The sequence below is a fragment of the Paramacrobiotus metropolitanus genome, unplaced genomic scaffold (assembly GCF_019649055.1).
Source record: "Paramacrobiotus metropolitanus isolate TYO unplaced genomic scaffold, Prichtersi_v1.0 Parri_scaffold0000018, whole genome shotgun sequence".
NCBI lineage: Eukaryota > Metazoa > Tardigrada > Eutardigrada > Parachela > Macrobiotidae > Paramacrobiotus > Paramacrobiotus metropolitanus.
In genome coordinates this window covers 1,320,952-1,339,208 of record NW_026570238.1, presented here as the reverse complement: position 1 = coordinate 1,339,208, position 18,257 = coordinate 1,320,952, and the positions used below count along the sequence as shown (strand labels likewise).

General features: G+C 41.8%; 2 protein-coding genes across 4 annotated transcripts; one reads left to right on the top strand and one right to left on the bottom strand.

Annotated features, from left to right (window-relative positions):
• The first annotated feature begins 4,221 nt into the window (after window positions 1-4,221).
• On the top strand, window positions 4,222-13,247 carry LOC129585735 (uncharacterized). Of its 3 annotated transcripts, XM_055478552.1 has the most exons (18): window positions 4,222-4,340; window positions 6,234-6,932; window positions 7,619-8,086; window positions 8,144-8,240; window positions 8,597-8,639; window positions 8,697-8,762; window positions 8,931-9,536; window positions 9,821-9,928; window positions 10,045-10,098; window positions 10,272-10,331; window positions 10,409-10,552; window positions 10,649-10,729; window positions 10,839-10,967; window positions 11,109-11,156; window positions 11,529-11,690; window positions 11,801-12,174; window positions 12,433-12,499; window positions 12,624-13,247. In XM_055478552.1, the coding sequence occupies exons 2-18, from the start codon at window positions 6,842-6,844 to the stop codon at window positions 12,948-12,950; spliced, it is 2,925 nt and encodes a 974-aa protein (XP_055334527.1). In that variant the 5' UTR covers window positions 4,222-4,340; window positions 6,234-6,841; the 3' UTR covers window positions 12,951-13,247. The 3 variants fall into 3 exon arrangements, with proteins under 3 accessions (XP_055334527.1, XP_055334528.1, XP_055334525.1); XM_055478553.1 differs by lacking the exon at window positions 4,222-4,340 and having other exon boundaries at window positions 5,927-6,932; window positions 10,054-10,098; XM_055478550.1 differs by lacking the exon at window positions 4,222-4,340 and having other exon boundaries at window positions 5,927-6,932.
• Window positions 13,248-13,610: 363 nt separating this feature from the next.
• Window positions 13,611-16,386, bottom strand: LOC129585762 (transcription factor Atoh8-like). Its single transcript, XM_055478595.1, has 2 exons — window positions 15,440-16,386; window positions 13,611-14,010 (listed from the first exon to the last, which is right to left on the bottom strand). The coding sequence occupies exons 1-2, from the start codon at window positions 16,088-16,090 to the stop codon at window positions 13,852-13,854; spliced, it is 810 nt and encodes a 269-aa protein (XP_055334570.1). The 5' UTR covers window positions 16,091-16,386; the 3' UTR covers window positions 13,611-13,851.
• Window positions 16,387-18,257: the final 1,871 nt, after the last annotated feature.

Below are 18,257 nucleotides of genomic sequence, written 5' to 3'. Positions count from 1 at the left end.
ACGTCGAGCAGTGGGTGCGCCGGTACAAAGTGATTGTTGCTGCCCTGGAGTGGGACGATGCCAAGGCGCTTCGTCAGCTTCCGGCTTACTTGGATGGATTTGCCGCAACATGGTGGTACAAGGTGAGCGAAGACGGAGAGAAGAAACCGTTCGCTACAACGAAGTTGTTCCTGGAAGCCTTAGCAACGCGTTTCCAGTCCAAAGATTACTGCACCCGTCTCAAACGACAGTTGCGTGACCGAAAACAGGACCCCGACGAGCCACTCGAAGATTACTACAACGATGTTTTGACAATGTGTGACCGCATCGACAGCGACATGGACGATGATGCCGTCATCACTCGGCTCCGAAATGGTCTCCTTCCAGAATTTTGTCAGCGCCTTGCCATGAGCACAGCCAAAACGCCTATGGAGTTCCCTACGGATATGCAGCGAGTTTCGCAGGTACTGTATTTGGAGGCCAAAAACAGTGCGTATGATGAATAGCGCTACGTCATGGCATGCGACCACATACGGTGGGGGTCGCAGAATACGGCTGGGATCACGGATCTTGACTGGTACGATGTGTCGTGGCTGGAAGCGATACAGTCGTGCGCAGTGTCGCCGCTTACGAGAAGGAGCAGTTTGAATGTCACGTTTGGTGCATCTGGCATCGTCAAAGACGATGTTGCAGTATCGGCCAGTGTGCGGATATGGCCGATGAGGACAACGATGGCTGCCTGTGTAGTGCAAGCCTTTTGGTGCGTATTGAATACGTTGTCCATTGTGTTAGTTATCTGCAGGGATCAGCTGGACCTACGGCAGCCACGGAGCGTGTCGCGAAGTGTCCGAATCAATGCCGGCTTACCGAGATGCAGGATAGTTCCATATCCTGGAAACCCCCATGCAGAATTTACGGAAGTGGGACGTGGATCCCCTTGGCTCCGCCGGGAATTGAGTGCGGAACGGCGACAGTCTGATCAGCTGAAACCGTGGCCGGAGATACTCAGATGTCCCGGAGATGAAACGCTTTTGGAACAAAGCGTTGTACTGTAGTGAGTCACGCGCGCGTAGCGGTACAGTGGAGGAGCCAGTGGTCGGTTGTGGTTGCAACCCGGTAACCGATTAAGCACCCGGTTACACAATGAATGTCCGTTCGACATTCAGTTGCGGGACGTTGGACGCAACGGTGCCCAAATGCAATGCCAGTTTTACTGGCCCAGTGATGGCGACATCCTCCCCCGCCACACTTCCTCTCCAGCCAGTGCGGAGAAGCAGAGAGAAGCCTCATCTCTCTCGTCATGGAAACGTTCCATATGGTTATTTGCAAACGTTGCAAGCGGGCTTACGTTCGTGAATGCATCGCCTACGATCACCTGGATGGATCTGATGCCCCCGGCAGTTGGCGTTTCCGGTTGCGAGGACGCAACCGTTAAGGAGGGGAGAATGTTACGCATACGCATAGCGGTCATTTGAAAGGCGACTCTGTTTATGAGCTTTATTGCTTAACTTGTGTTTGTGCATGATGCGTTTTATTACAGCTTGTTTAACTGCGTGTTTGTGTGCATGGATGAGCACGCTATGGCTTTGGCCATAACGCTGGACAATCTAAGAGATTGTTCTCATGTTTATTGTCCTCATGAAAGTTACCGAACTTTCTAGAATCGTTGCAACACGGTTGCACCGAGATATAAGGTTTTGCTTTGCTGTGTATGATATCGATCATTCCAGCGATCGGTCTACCATTTCCTGTTGCTTTCCATCTCATTGTTATTCTTGCTTGTTGTGTGATTAAAGTTATAGTTAAGAACTATTACTTTCGCCTTCCGTCAGCACAGTACGATATAACGCAGTCATATACGGCACTGGCCCCTATTAAAGTTTCTTAATTTTTCTAATGTATCCCTAGGTTTCTTGGGTTATCTTATGTATTCTTAGGCTTCCTAGCCTTAATATAGTATCCTGAAGTTTCTTTGATTTATTACATTGAGCGTAAAAAAACCTAAGAAAAGATCATTAAAGAAAACTTTTGAAACCTAAGAAACCTAAGAAACCCGAGAAACCTAAGAAGCCCGAGAAACCTAAAGAAACCTAAGAAACATAAGAAACCTGAGAAACCTGAGAAACCCAAGAAACCTAAAAAACCTAAGAAACCTGAGAAACCTGAGAAACCCAAGAAACCTAAAAAACCTGAAAAACCTAAAAAACCTAAGAAACCTAAGAAGCCTAAGAAACCTAAGAAACCTAAGAAACCTAAGAAACCCGAGAAACCTAAAGAAACCTAAGAAACATAAGAAACCTGAGAAACCTGAGAAACCCAAGAAACCTAAAAAACCTAAGAAACACAAGAAACCTGAGAAACCCAAGAAACCTAAAAAACCTGAAAAACCTAAAAAACCTAAGAAACCTAAGAAGCCTAAGAAACCTAAGAAACCTAAGAAACCTAAGAAACCTCAGAAACCCAAGGAACCTAAGAAACCTGAAAAACCTAAGACCTAAGAAACCTAAGAAAAACTAAGAAACCTAAGAAACCTGAGAAACCTAAGAAACCTAAGCAACCTAAGAAACCTGAGAAACCTAAGATACCAAAGAAACTGTAAAATATCTTATTAAACCTAGGAATATATCTCATGAAACCTAAGAACAACATAACATTACCAAAGAAACATAATATTACCTAAGAAAGACAATAAGAAGGCGAATCTTTTGAAAGGCGGAGGCGAATGCGCACCGCTTAAAAGGCGAAGGCGGAGGCGAAGGCGGAAGGCGAAGGCGAAGGCCACTCATACCCAACCACAACCCCCAGCTTCCCCCCACACCCCAAAACGATGTTGCCAAAATTTAGAGATTTTGGCAACATCAGAAGCTGCCTGCCAGAGCCATGCTGCCGAGCACGGCAAGATTCCAAACGGGACGAAAATGGCTAGCCAATCACAATCGTTCAGTGACGTCATGAATTTTTAATTTCCGCCGACAGCATCCAAAACATTTATCGCCAGCAGCACGCCCTGAGTTTTCGCATTCGCATCATTAAATACCGTAGAAATATCAGAAAGAAAGAATTCCCCCATTGCAAAAACAGAAAAACTGAAGCCCACAAGTTTACAACCGCTCCTCGCTGGGAGATGCGCCTCATGGCACAAAAGCTTCAAAAGTTCAAATACTGTAAATAAGAAATTGTGATCAGAAGTAGCATAATCCGTATAATTATTCACTGATCACTATTAATTAATTGAAAACCTTGGAAACTAATAAAAAAAATCATCATAGTCAAAAAATGAGTGTTCCGCTTTACATAATGACATATTAAACTACTCTTGAAATCAGTTACATACTGTACATACCCAGTTTAAGGTCAGCATGCATGGAGTTTAATTAGTTCAATTGGCTTAACGTCTACAACAATCAAGAGTAACCTGCACGAGGTTGTAGACAAACATTCAAGATAGACTGTCGAGGACAGCCACGTACACAAAGTGACCAAAACCTAAAATTTATTAAATCAAAATTTATCCAGTTTTAATAAGACCGATGCGTTTGTGTAACTGCCCGCACGCCATGCATGCTTGCTGCTGAAACTGAAGTACAGTACATACATATGTATGACTATGTTATATAGATATTTACTGTATATATACACTGTACTCCACAACATCTGCCCAATGTCCATCCTGCAACTTATGGCACCTAGCCCCCTATGCCACGACTTGCTGACTTGTGAGTACGAGTACTTCTATACATATGAACATACAACACAATTATTATGATTAAAAATCATATTCATATTCATAACACCACGCCGCAGTCGACATGCGCAGACGCGCAGTGCTCATGCAGTATGATACGATTCTGACCAATGGCCAGCACATGAACGGCAGTTGGATACGAATACTGCACTTTCCCTGACAGCTTGTGATAAAGGTGTTTGGACCTGAAGAAACCATGCAATAACACCTATCGAAACCTATCGAAACCTTTTCAACATTAATTTTATTGTCAGTTAAACAGGACTGTAATCCTTTCGCGCGATAAAATCGTTGCAAGATAAATTCATACCATGAGGATGCTGTAAATACCATGATCATGATTTTTAAATTGTTACGCGAATTCTGTTTGGACACCGATTCTAATCATTAATTTGTCTCATATTATCTACTAGGCTGCGAATCGAGGTCTGCAGGAAATTGGGTCTTGTATCTTAAGGTTTACTTACTCGGTTCGTAACTTCATAATTATAATTGTATGGAAATTAAGTAAGAATCATTTATAAGTGAATTTGTTGTCAATCCAAAGTATCCGGTATGCTAATTCGGAGGTATGTACGTACACAAGACACACCGCTGGGAATTCGGAGTCCGTCTGGTAAGAAAATTACGTGATTCCTTATTTTAAACCATTCTAAATGTAGAAGCTATTTTGAATAAGGCAAGATAACGTTGCACTTTTGATTCCCTTATAAAATAATAATAATATTATTCTGCACCACTTAAGTTTAATTATTACGGAGGTAACGCGCTCTGTAACTAAACATACAATATGTACAATTGTATACCACGAGTAGTTGCTCAAAAGGATTACGGGACCCGGAATTTCGTACGAGCATATGATTTGGTTTTTAATTTTTAATAGAAGTCAATATCGTAAAAGATGTTTATGTACCACATGTTCGGGTATCTGCTGCTATTAATCAGTTTAATCTTTTGGCTGACCATGTATACCGCCCGCAAGAAGTAGGTAGTGATCGACTAGAGAGGACCCCCATTCATGTTGTCAGGAATTGAGTACCTATTAATTGAGTGAAGATACGGACTAACAAATATTGTACTGGCAAAACCGGAAATTCCACTTGCCGATATATTACTTTCAATCGAAACCATTCAGTTCCACACAAATTTATTTCAGAAGTTTCATCAATCAATTTCAGCGTCGAAGCTAGGCGCGCTTGGGCCGAACAACAATCGGGAGGAATAATTCAATGCCGCTCAGCCACCAGGTCAAAGACTAATGAAATAAAGATAAAATAATTCACAGAGAAATCTTTTCGAAAATGTTTTGCGACATTAAAGGTGCAATTTTGTACCTACTAGTACAATACCATATATCTAAATAACGTCCCTCAAATGAAAAATCATTTCCAAATGTTAATGGCCTTGCAGTCAGCTTTTCTTGTTTTAAAATTTGAGACTATCTAATAAATTACCTAACTGACTCTGGATAAAAAAATGGCGTGTAAAGATATACACTCCACACTTAGATATATAGTTTGTCATAGTATGGTTCGGCGCCATGGCCAGTAAGGCATCCATACAACAAAGTAAATAATATGAATGTGGCGATTGGCGATAAATAAGCCTTTATCGCCACTCACACCGGTATGAAGAAAGTAATACTACAGAGTATAACACTATTATTTTGTATTCTGCATTAATTATATTAGCTTCAGAATATATGCAGACGCGCAGGTGAATAAAAAATTAGTATTTCTGAATATGTGGGAAGCAGATTCAACGAAAACACGAATCACCGTTACAGCTAGATTGAGGTAGTGCTGTAGAATTAGAGATTGAACTTATCAGAACTATCGTATACGTCACGAAATAGCTCTTTGGTGTTAATTTTGTGAGTGTATTAAAATAGCAGCATGTGTAAAAAATTTTTATATTCTGCTGTATCACTTTGTGTATTTTTGAAATTTTGATGGTGTTATTTGAGAAGGCGAGCGTCGAAGAAGCCGATAAAAGCGGCGGATGCCTGGTCTTTGACATTAAAATGATACAGAGCTCTATTTAATAAGGGAAGAAGCTGTTACAGTGATCTATAGTCGGTGCGGATGTAAGTGCTTGTACAATACTTGTGGCTTTTGTATCTTCTGGCCTAGTTGCTGGCATGGTTTCCATAAATCGTTTTCTTGCTGGCTTTTTGTTGGATAAACATACTCAATCCCGTTGTCTGTATGAACGGAAGCAGCGTTCTCCCGGTTAACTTTTAGCTGATCACCCACCAATCGATCAGGGAGGGCTCAAATGTAATTGTGCATGTCCTTACCGATACAAATGCTAGTTTTCCCGCTAAGTCGACCGCTTAATACCAACCCCCAGTCATTCAACTCATTCGGGATATGATTCGATATTTTGAGACAATTTCGATCGGGCAGCAGCAGCCAGTTGAAGCTGTTATTGATGATCTTCTTGTGGGAGCTTAAACAGTGATGACATAAAACAATTGATGATCAACGACTGTTTTTCTTGCCAACAGGAAACGGCCATTTTCCCTCATTGAAAAGCCATCTGTAAACTGCATTCATCGAGGCTGTGGACCTCCAACTTGGAAATTATTGCGTGCGGAAAAACTCCCTTTAAGATGGCTATTGAGGAGCGGAAATGGAGAATAGGGTATCAGTGTACTCGTACATATGTGACGTTGTGAGGAGACTGGTCAGCACAGTGAGCACACCATGCAAATTAGACCAAACTGTGAATGCTGTTGCCCCTTGATCAGTTATTGCAGCGACGTCTCATGGCGCTTACGCACTGGGAACAGGCTGAAATAGAGCAGATGTAATGCAAATTGATCCTGACCAGATATTATGTTTCCGGCCACTCGGGATGGTTGTAGTATGTGGATATGTGTATTTTGAATTATCCGAGCTGTCCGTCAGTCAGTGCTGATGGGATGACTTTCCCCGTTTCACTTTCATACGCATCTTACCGGCTTCTGCAGTGTTGATTCCCAGTTGTCCTGGACTTCTAGTGACAGCTTACTAGGTTATGTACTCTGTACATGGTACATTAAGCCATCCAGGTGCAAAACAGATAACCGTCATGTAGACAATTCAACTGGACAGCTGCTTAATCTGGAGCGAAATGCGGGAGCGGTTGATATTTATTAGCTCTTCTGTTATCTTGTATTTACTGATAGTGCAGCTGACATTCTCCACTGGAAAGAGCAGTCCAGGTAAAACTACCAAAAACGGAATTTGAATGTACCACGAAATCGCATACTTCAAGTACTGTCAACTATACGTCCTAAATTAGGAAAATTTTAATGTTTCGTATCCGCGTACCATCATTTGCGGTGACTAAATTACAGAACAGTACTTGTTACATCGCAGATATTCCGTAGATTAGTGGCAGTGGTCAGAAGAAAGCTGGTAGCACAAGTTGTAGATATATTACGCCCTTTCTTCAGTATCTGATGCCTAATCCATAATAGTAATAATCTTTTACTTCGTTTGTCAATTTTTAGTACTTCTACTTAATAAGTTATAGCCAGAGTTCAGTGAAAACTGATCTTAAGAACCAGTGAATGTGCAGTGCTAAGATGCTTCTTTTAAATTTTTAGAAAATTCTGTGAATAACATCGGTGATGAGTTGATTATAAACATCAATCACGCGCGTGTTTTTAAAAAAGTCAAAACGAATTTACCGCTGAATTGTGACAACTTACCCTGCACTGACGGTGAGAAAGACTTCATAAATGACAAATGTATGTATAAGATGAATGAATCAAAGTTTCGCAATATAATTTTTTTGAAAATAAAAACAGGTGTTTTAATATTTGAAATAAAAATTCTGGCACAATTTGTTCTGGATACTTCCGCCTTCCGGTAAAAAAGGTGTTTAAGGATTGCTGCTTTTCAGATGCTCTGGCTACGGATATCGACCTTCTGCAAGCACTGTACTCTGTCCATCTGAGCAGTGCTAACAGCCATGCTGTTAAATTAACCGAAGGTCCGGACGGACTGCCGGCCTTCCAGTTAAATGGCCAGAGTAATCTGGCTTTTCCTCATGTGCTCTACTTCCCCGATATGCGCTTGCAGAACCGAATATCCCTCATGACTACCTTCATGGCGCATTCCGCGGACGGCGGCTATCTGTTCGCCGTGGTTAATCCCCTAGATACCGTAGTTCAGTTAGGCTTGCGCATCCATCCGGAGCCCTCGCAGGCTGACAATACCGTGCATTCGGACAGGGGACCTGTTCGGCAAAATGTCACACTGTACTGGACGGATTCCGGTCGCCAGCTGCAGGTGTCATCGCAAATACTCCTGGAAATGGAAATTCCCAGCACGTATAAGCACTGGACACGACTGGCTGTCGCATCATTTGGTACGTTACCGCACTCGAAAGCAGTGTTCTAATTTAGCCACCGGTAATTCATTACAGGTACTTCGTTGAATGTTTACTTGAACTGCCATCTGCATGCCAGCTTTGCCCTTTCCCATCGAGCTCCGCCGTTGTTATTCGATCCCGCCAGCACCTTGTGAGTGACCCAAATACACTTTCCTTTCTGAGACTGCACTAAATTGCACAGCTAATTACTCTCTTTACACAGATTAGTCTCGCATATTTCGGTAATGTTTAGAATGTGTTTGTCAATTTGAACCGTTTCTGGAAATATAATAGCCGAATTCTGTATGAATAATACGAGTACATACTTTATAGCCTAAAACTTTAACCTCTGCGCTATAGCGCACCGCATTGCAGGCCGTTTAATGCGTTTACCAGCTAGAGTAAGTCGGCAGTCAGCAAAACCCGTCTGCATCTCCGAAATCTGTATTTCGGGGATATTGTCGAGTTTTATACATGTTAAACATGTCGCATGGCATCTTGTTACAGGTACATTGGTCAAGCTGGTCCCCTGCTTCTAGGAACGTTTAAGGTATTGAAAAATAAACTCTTCTCAAGTTGCGGTATCTGAGATGCTTTCCTGCTGCAGGGTATTATCCAAGAGATGCGGATTACCGGTGATCCTCGTGATGCCTCAAAAATGTGTGAACAGGAAGTAAGCATTATGTATACAAAATTTCGGTTGCTATAATTACGAAAATAACACACACACTAGCGAATGCACAGTGCACACTAGCGGTCACCGACGCTCAAATACGAAAAAAACAGTATTTGTGCTTGTGGCGTAGGCATTTACTAATTCGAACCCGTATGCATACTTTAGGGGAATTCCGTAACAATACTTGGCAAGGATAAAGCGATCCCCGCGGCAGAGACAACTCGAAAGGAAGAAGCTGTTGGCGATGCAGATGGTGGCTCAGACGGCGACCAGGGTGACGATGATGACATGGATGATACCGATGACATGGATGTCGGCAGCCTGGATGGGCACACGGATACGGTGTTGTCACTTCCCGCCATCACACCACCGCCGCCGTTCCATCCCACAGTTAGTCTGGACTATTTTATGCAACAACAGTCCACTGCTGCCGCTCACGATAAACAGACATCTGTTGGTGAGGAGGCATCGCAAGCCGAATCTGTCGATGCTGCCAAGCGACCGCCGCAGCCAGCCATTTCGCCGCTTTCGGACACGACCGAACCGGATGGTCGCGATTCGGATCCGGAAGCAGGGACTATGTTATTGCAAAGTGGAGCGCATACCGTTGGTACAAATCCCACAGAAGGCTCCGTGCAGCAACCACCGGTGGACGGAAGCACCGGTGGTGTTAGGCATAATACTTTGGGCTCTGGATGTTCATCCACGTGCTACAGCTACTCCGATGAGGAGTTGGAGCGTAAATTTCTTGCTTGGACACAAAAATACCAGGTATGAAATCAATCTCGCTACCATTCTGGCAAAGGGGATAGCAATAATGGATAGCTGCCACGGCACAGTGTTATTTCGCTTGAATGGGAAATCCTTTTTTTGTCAGCTACAGTATCTACAGATGTAAATACCAATACATGTACATCATATAAATATACTGGTATACGTATATTAGCAAGTCGTGCCAGAATGACTTAAGTAATTGTGCAGTAAAGTTTTTCTTAACTAATTTGCGTTTGTTAAGTAATTAGAGCAGAATACGAATGCATTTTGTTGTGTTTCAGAACAATATTCTTAATCTTGAAGCGTGCAAGGCAAGTGTAATACGGTCTCCATCATCTTACCCTTCGGCATCCGCCTCCTCGTCGTCGAACACCGAATGTCCATTACAGGTATCATGTATAAATTGTATATCAATTACTTTTAAAAGTGCAGCTTGGAGTGTGGCTCTCCACGACCGCCCTAATTCATTTTAGCTACACGGTTGACGATCATATGAAATGTTTAGAAGTTGCAGGGACCCCCAGGACCGAAAGGTGAAACAGGTTTACCAGGATTTCCGGTAATCACAACAGCCTTCACATTTACATACTCTTTTCTATATGTTCTTTCTACTTGTTGCCCTTAGTCAAATGTCAGTCTCATAATATCAGTCTTGCCCGTGAACAGTGAATTCATTATGACAAAACACTATGACAAAATTCATTATGACAAAATACTATTTTCACCGAACAGGGTCACCCCGGACGAAAGGGCGATACGGGTCTCAAGGGCGATCCAGGCCAAATAGTTCATGTAAAAAATACATACAGTATAAGTGGTTGCGTTTCCCTTTACAGAACTGACGTTGTTCAACGAATTATCTTTATTAGGTTAGCACCAGCGGAACCATTGCTGGAGCTGTGCTACATAATATAAGTGGACCTAGCGCAGCGTCTTCTGGAGCTGGTCATAACGCGGCCCGGTCGAACCACGCAGATGCTATTAACAATTTGTCGTACGGTCCGCATCCACAGGTACCCTTGTGCTCCAAATTTTAATTTTTATGCTAAACGCACGCGATCTATTCCAAATTAAAAAACAGCCACCAAAGAAACATTTCTATTACGTAGTATATCAACGCTGAATTTGAGTGGCCTCATTTACGACCTGATGGATCCGAGGCAGTTCAAGCGCGACAAAAGTATTACGGGGTCAGTTCAGGCACCGTATATACTCGTATGATACGTCATACATCTCATACTAATAAAATATGAGCCCTTATATATTTATTGTTCGTTTTTTCTTGATTTATTTGGTTAGATCCGAATTATTCGAAATCGCGAAGATCTGCGAGGTCTCAGCTATTCCAGCAAGATTGCTTCTCTGGTGTATGTCATGCAAGAAGACCAGCTGTTCCTTCGAAGTGTTTCCGGTTGGCGACCTGTTGTGGTTTGTACCAAACATGTTTTAATAAATAATGATTTGCTTCAACTTCTTGCTTGAATTACCATACATGCTACGGACTCAACTGTAGCGTTTTATATATTCTTTCCTAATTAATTGACACTTAACTTTCAATCGCCCTTTCAGCTCGGAGCTCCGTTGCAGCTAGCAGATATGGCTACTAACAAGCCACCGGTGAGCGTGCAACTAGCTTGTAATGCCTTGTATCATTATCGATTCCATCTTAAATCTTGTAAGTTAAGCCTTTAAAATTCGTTTACAAGCCGATACAAATATGTAGTTATCCAGCCTGCAATTTTGCAACTTACCGAATGGTCTTGAAAACTTTGAAAGAGTTTGTTATGTTTCACAAAGTGCATGTATGAAACTACACTTATCTTTACTACAATATTGTTTATTGTATTGTATTGCATTTACGGGTTACTTACTTAATTACTTCCCATAGGATTTTAGTGAATAAGAATATTACATACTACTTGCACCTAATGTTATGTAAGTAATTCTCTGTTGATCAATAAATTCAAGTTAAAAATGTTCTATTTTTAGCGAAAATTTTATGCTAACGGCAAACCCATGGATGGAAATCATTTGAGGAATACTGAAGGAAAAGCAGATGGACATGATGGTCCAAAATACGGCTTACCTCTTCCACCTGGGGCGGTGCTCGGCCAAGATTCATTAAAGCATAAAGACAAAATTTCTTCCAAGGTAAAACGAAGCACTTTTAAACCAACGATTTAATGACACCTTGAAAACTGCGAATAACAGGACTAGATGGCCACATCGATAACATGCATACAATGTATTGTATGTTCCAGTACCGGTTGGTCTTGGTGGCGCTGAACGAACCCTACTCTGGCAATCAAGGTGGCATCAAAGGAGCAGATTTCGCATGCTTTAAAGAGAGTCGTAAAGCTGGATTACGTGGTACGTTTCGGGCGCTCTTAACCGGTTTAACTCAGGATCTCGACACCATTGTGGATCAGCGAGATCTGCACTCGGTACCGGTAGTCAACATTCGAGGCGAACCGGTTCTGCCTTCTTTTGGCTCCATCTTCGGCGGCCCACATCAGACAGCGGATGCCGATTATAATTTCCCTGGGTTCAATGGTAGCGACCATGGCCATCAGTCATCTGGAACACCGTCCTTGTATTCGTTTGACGGACGTGATGTTCTTTCTGACCCTAAATGGTACATCAGGGTCATGATTCTTATAAAGTTCTTTTGCTGAGCTGGGAGATACTATAGTACATCATAAGAATGGATCTCGAAAACACAGACATAACTCGAAAACATATATTTCGATTGTTTTAATTAGTAATATTACTGGGCTTACTTGTGTCGATATGCGTTAACAACATTGTACATTTATTCAACATGTCGCTTTGAGCGCATCAATTTATCGTTAAGTTATGCTGTCGACATGGTTGCAGTTCTTTTTTTGAATAGGCCGACTAAAGCAGTATGGCACGGGTCCGATGAGGGTGGAAAACGAGTGGAGAATGAACAATGTCAGGTAATGCGGAAAATGAGCAATGAGCGCGGTCTTCGACATTGAAAAAATACCAAAACCATGGTGTGATTAAAGTTAACTTGTGCCAAGGTGTGCTATGGTTTATATATATGAGCGCATTTTATAGGATTGGTCATCGGATAGTGCCTTAAGAATTGGTCGCGCAGCTTTCTTAACTGCCCCTACCCAGGCATTCCAGTATCAGACTGGACGAAAGTCTGCTAATCCGTGGATGCCTAGAAGTCAGGATGACTTCCAGCAGTTGAGCGTTCTGCCGGCTGATGATCCCTACTCTGCACACCAGTACATGAATGATTACCACAGCGCAGCGCACGACCAAAGGGATTCTGGTAAACCTATGAGCCGGCAATGGACCAATAGGCTGATGGGTCAATCATCGGTGCCTTGCAACCTCCCTCTTGTGGTGCTGTGTGTCCAGATTCGTGCCTTGTAGCACTGTGCAATAGCTGTCATCGTGCGCTATCGAAGCTGTGGAGCCTGCGGCATCGTGTACGTTGTCAAAACTGGACAAGTCATTTGCTGAATCCCGCGGTGATTGTTTTTTCAAGTTGCATTCCGAAAGCTACACTACTGCTAAATTTGCATTTAGAGTTAGAAGGAACGCTAGGTTTAGTATATATGCGTGAGAAATTGATTAAATCCAGTTAAACAATGGTCGATATGATGGAATGAGCCGCCATAACAATTCTTCTAATCTATTTGTGCTGAATGACCGAAATACCAAAATGTTGTGCCAGCAAAGCATATTTTCGCAAGTTTGAACCGTACGTAACCTTTGACCACATAAAAACTATAAGTTTATATTACGGTTTTTACAACAAACTTTTTTATGTCATGATGAAACGTTTAAATTTTCAAACTAGCTAAGTTGTATGGAGACAATCGATTTTCTTGAATGGTGAAGGGATCCCAGCGAATAGGTCATTTTGCGGCAACTCATTCAGCGTCCTCAGAACACGGTTTTCCATTACGTATTGTAGAAAAAGATATTTTAGGAAAAACGATTTTATTACTCTTCTGACTTACACAATTACACGTCAAAAATTTTATTGCATCTATCCAGGTACAGCCTACAGGTAAGCGCAGCTGGCAGTTGTAATTCGTACGATATAAAAATTTGTGGGCTGTTAACTTGGTTCAAGGATCCAATTTTAATCACTAAAGCCTGGTGGCACGTATCAAATAGTTTGCAAGTTTAATACGAGAATTATTTTTAATCGTTATACAGCTTGTTTGTCGTCATTACATAGCTAACCCGTTTGCATAAAAAAATAATTAAATCAATTAGCTATCCCCAGCTCCCACAGAGTTATACATATTCATCGTCCAGTCAATCAGGTAGCCGGTTCTCCGGAATCCCGAGCTGCAGGGATGTTCTGTCCAAGTTCGGAAGCCCATACATGTTGCGGCCAGCCGGTTCGGTTAACATTGCGCACTATGTTAGGTGTTTCTTTGTAGGCGGATCTAGAAATCCGTTCGGCATTGATGACAGCCTAAAATACAACAAGGATTCGTATTTAGTCAAATAAATCGACAAAACAATTAGCAACCAAATCACAACAAGAAAACTATTACCAGTAGCTGCGTCATCATACGTACGTGGTAAAGAACTGCAGTCTGTATATTATAATTATAGAATCGGAAATTACTGATTTTTATTTATATACAAGCAGACACTGTAATTTCAATCAAATTGTAACAGATAGTTTATGTATTGTCCATTACTAGTTTCCTTGTTTTGCATCGCTACTGTAGAATTGGAGGGCAAAAGTAAATTAAGCCACGGTACCGGATGGATACTACCACCGGTATCTAACTTCACTAGCTACCAAAACATTGCTACAACCATATAGCCATCTCGCAGCCAATTGTTGCAATAGCGAACCCACGATATCATTTTGGCAAGTTCAAATTGATTAACTTAAGACCTTTGTCGGTGGTATTTTTACTTTTGTGAATGACCCCGGAGTGGCCCATTGTGACACAGTGTGGGTAGGGTAGTACATTGTAGTGGCAGCCGCCATTAATTCCGATTGAGGGATTCTGCTGGAACTATAAATCCAGAGACATGCATATGCCGTAACATTCTATTTTGGGTAAAGCACTTTTAAGTTTTACCAATGAAATTTCTGACTGGAAATGAATGATCTTAATTAAAGATAAGCTGGCGTCGTGTTTGTGTATGTCTGAGCAAGTATCAGCTGCCCAAGGAATGATCCCGTCTCAGATTGTCATAATCAAGAGAATGTATCCGCCCCGGCCCGACGCTTCGTCTATTTAGATCAAGTTTCATTATAAATATTCAAGCTCGTTTACACCAGCAATCTCTGGCCCGCATCTCCACTTAGCCCCTCATTAAGAGCACACGCCTCAATAAAACAGTTTTCTTAAGGTGACTTTACTTGATAAGTAAAATTATTTATCCTCAAGTGTTTGCTTCATTAGTTCGGCTCTAATTTTCTATAGGCTTTTATCGCTTTGTAGTTAAAAGTACGGACTACGGAGGAGTAATGTGCAAAGTACTATTAACAAGAGAATGTAACTGTCACAGCAGCAGTTTCACCCAGACAGTTGAAGAAAGATTTCGGATAATAAATTATTGTGAGCTCAATCACGAAACGTGTATTGTTAAAGCACTATTAATACTTTAAATACGAGTACCGTACATTCGAATACAGAAAACGTTTCCGTGGACGATATTGCCGCTAATAAATAATTATTTCCTTTCTGGCACTATACACAATTGATGCAGTACCTAAAACGACGAAATTAGTATGTGACAAAGTTGCTCGTTATGGTTTCTCTTTGCGTTTGGCTAACTAATTGCTGTTAAAAACACTTGACTAAAAGTGCGTTCAGTATTTTTGCATATAAGATCAAGTTAATCGTATAATATGTAGCAGCAACTTTGGATGATTTTACCTTCAACAACTCTCGCTTTCTTCTTTCCCGAGTCTCCAGCGTTTTCGTAACCACCGTTTTAAAGCTGCGTTCGGGAATGTCTTTTTGGTTTTCATTGGCATCCAGGAAATCCATGAGATACGCAATATAGCTAGTGGCTAATCGCAAGGTTTTAATTTTGGACAACTTGGTATCAAGCGGAATGAAGGGAATACGTTGGCGTAAATTAGAGAAGGCACTGTTAATACTAAGCGTCCGTCGGCGTTCCTTCTTATTTGCAGAGGCACGGCGCTTAACAATCCTCGGTTTACCGCAGAACATTATTCCCGTTTCCGGAGCTCCCAACAGGCGTCCACTCTTATTAGGCGCCTTCAAAGGTTGACAAGCAGTTGACGGGAGATGACCTTCCAGACGGGAATTTTGTAGTATCGACTCATACTTAGAGAAGCTCCAGTTATTTTGCTGCAGCTCGACATCCCTCACTGGCTGGTTTTGACTGCACACTTGTTTTGGATTATGGTAATGATCTGACGTGACTGACGATGAAGCAAAACCAGCAGCAGCCGCATAATATTCGCTGGAGCAGTTATAAATAACTGACATGTTATCATTAGAGTTGGAGTGGAAAAAGTAATCGTGACATGGAGGTGCCAAAACACTACCGAAACTCATTTTGTCCACCTGACCTTTACCGACTAACGAGGCAGAGGATGTTGCAAGAATTTGAAGTGTGCGTCAATTGGATGCGACACAAATTAATGCCGAAGTAAGACGAAAACCAAAACCCGGCTTGCCACGTTGATAGAGAATTACTGCAAGAAATGGTCTTAATATTTGAAGAATATGAATGAATGGTGCTCGATTGGTGTTTTCAGCGCGTTAGAATTCATTGAGTGTCATCTGCTTGTAAAGCTTGACGTTCATTGGTGAGTACACAGCTATACACGTATGTTCCTACTTACTCTTGCTTACGCTTCTACTCGTATAAGCTAACCGTAGAAACTTCATCAAGATTGACAAGCTGATCTGTGGAACAGTGGTAGCACCGAGTTTGTCGCGATTGCGGCTATACTGGCATCGAAGCATGAAATCAGTGCCTGTATGATAAGAATATCCCATCCACTGCTGGATTTAGTTTCCTGCACTGCAAAATTATTGCTGAATTTTCTCTGCCGTTAGTATCTTTTGTGTTTCCATTTAAATCGTTCATTTTCAAAAGAAATGATGTATTAGATCTTTTCTTAAAACCAGTCAAAGCAAAAGGTAACAAAAACTTAAAAAATTTAAACTGAGATATCAGATTTCCCGGCTGGTTAAAAAATTTAACACACCATAAAAATGTTGTACTATGTCAAGTTTGTGCAATACGTAAACTTGTGTACAATGCAGTACCGTCGCCAGATCCATACGATCGCAGCTAGTCGTGGTTGATGAATAACAAAATACTGACATGCTATGCGGAAGTCGCACCGCGACAACCGCACTAGATGACCAAACCTACTCAATCGATAGAGTGGGAATATGCTCTGGACTCCGTAAGTGGTACTACTGCCTACTTCCGCTAGGTACGAGCGGACTGCTGTGCCTAACGAAAGTTACTGAAACCGAAACACTCAGGAACTTCCCAAATGTTTTATCACCAAACCGAACGAACGAACAAACAGAACAGAACAGAACGAAAGAAATGAACTTCCTTCTAACCTAGAGTCACACGACCTTTCAGCTAGAAACAAGCTCACAGATATAGTTGAAGTTAGAAACTTCAGACTGATCAGTTAGACCAAGATCGTGGATGCAATTAGCGATCAAATGCGTTAGATAAGAACAGCACATCGCACGTAACGGAACAGACAACATGTACGTCATAACACGTACGTAATACGCGCAAACTACGCATAGCGCGTTAATACATTGCATTTACTAATGCTACAATAATTATATGTGATCATAACGGCTCCCGTTGTTTTTTGAAAAATCCAATTTATATTTAACTTGTTAGAGTGCATCTGTTAAGCACCTTTTTTACCAATCTTATTGGGTTATTAACAAACTATGATATACTGTAATATACATTCTGTCTCGTCTAGTTTTTGGGCTCGCCACATATTCTCGAACGAAAATGTGGTACGTGTATGATTTGTAATGAATGTATTTTGGTGGTCATAAACACAATTTTAATTCGAGATCGACAGAAAAAATCGGCTTTTGATGAAGTGCTTATGAGTACGAACTAACCATCCTATATCACAGAATACACAGTTGTTGACTTTTAAACGCAAAACTGCGTGACGCCAACGGTATACCTTTGAAATAACGATCATTAGATGCAGCGTTCCTGGATACTTCTAGTCATTCAAAACCTACTGGGTTACCACGGATACAAGCGCTTTTAGCTAGGTGATGCCCATCACGTGTAGCGTCACCGACTCACCTGTGCGCTTCGTCATCAAGTGAAAAGTTATTGGCCAAAGATACAGGTTAACGGCATGTTTTTCATAACAGTCGGCCCGATAATCAGGCCGCTTTGGGGCGGTTTGGTAGTGCTAAATACGTGTTTATCAAATAACCAGCAATCAATGGTTTGCTGTACTAAAACGCGAAATCTTACGGTGCCACGGTTACCGTACATATACGGTCAGACTAGACTCCTTGCTTGTCACCGGCAATTAACTTCAAGGCTGACGTGAAACGTGCAATTTGATGGCTGTAATATAGCCAACGCCGCAACTCGACCTTCTGACACGAATAAGCACCAAAATTTCATATATCGTGCACAGCGTAATAAGCGAGCTTCGCCTCAAGCACTGAGCGCACAATATGTAAGCACAGGATCGGTAAT

What these genes read in the sequence shown, in the direction of transcription:
- LOC129585735 (XM_055478552.1), top strand. Translation starts at nt 6,842, where the DNA reads ATGCGGGAGCGGTTGATATTTATTAGCTCTTCTGTTATCTTGTATTTA. An exon ending in ACACCGAATGTCCATTACAG is followed by an intron (nt 9,929 to 10,044) that starts GTATCATGTATA and finishes TGAAATGTTTAG; the next exon opens with AAGTTGCAGGGACCCCCAGG. An exon ending in TGGAGAATGAACAATGTCAG is followed by an intron (nt 12,500 to 12,623) that starts GTAATGCGGAAA and finishes CGCATTTTATAG; the next exon opens with GATTGGTCATCGGATAGTGC.
- LOC129585762 (XM_055478595.1), bottom strand. Translation starts at nt 16,090, where the DNA reads ATGAGTTTCGGTAGTGTTTTGGCACCTCCATGTCACGATTACTTTTTC. An exon ending in GAAAGCGAGAGTTGTTGAAG is followed by an intron (nt 14,011 to 15,439) that starts GTAAAATCATCC and finishes GTTGTATTTTAG; the next exon opens with GCTGTCATCAATGCCGAACG.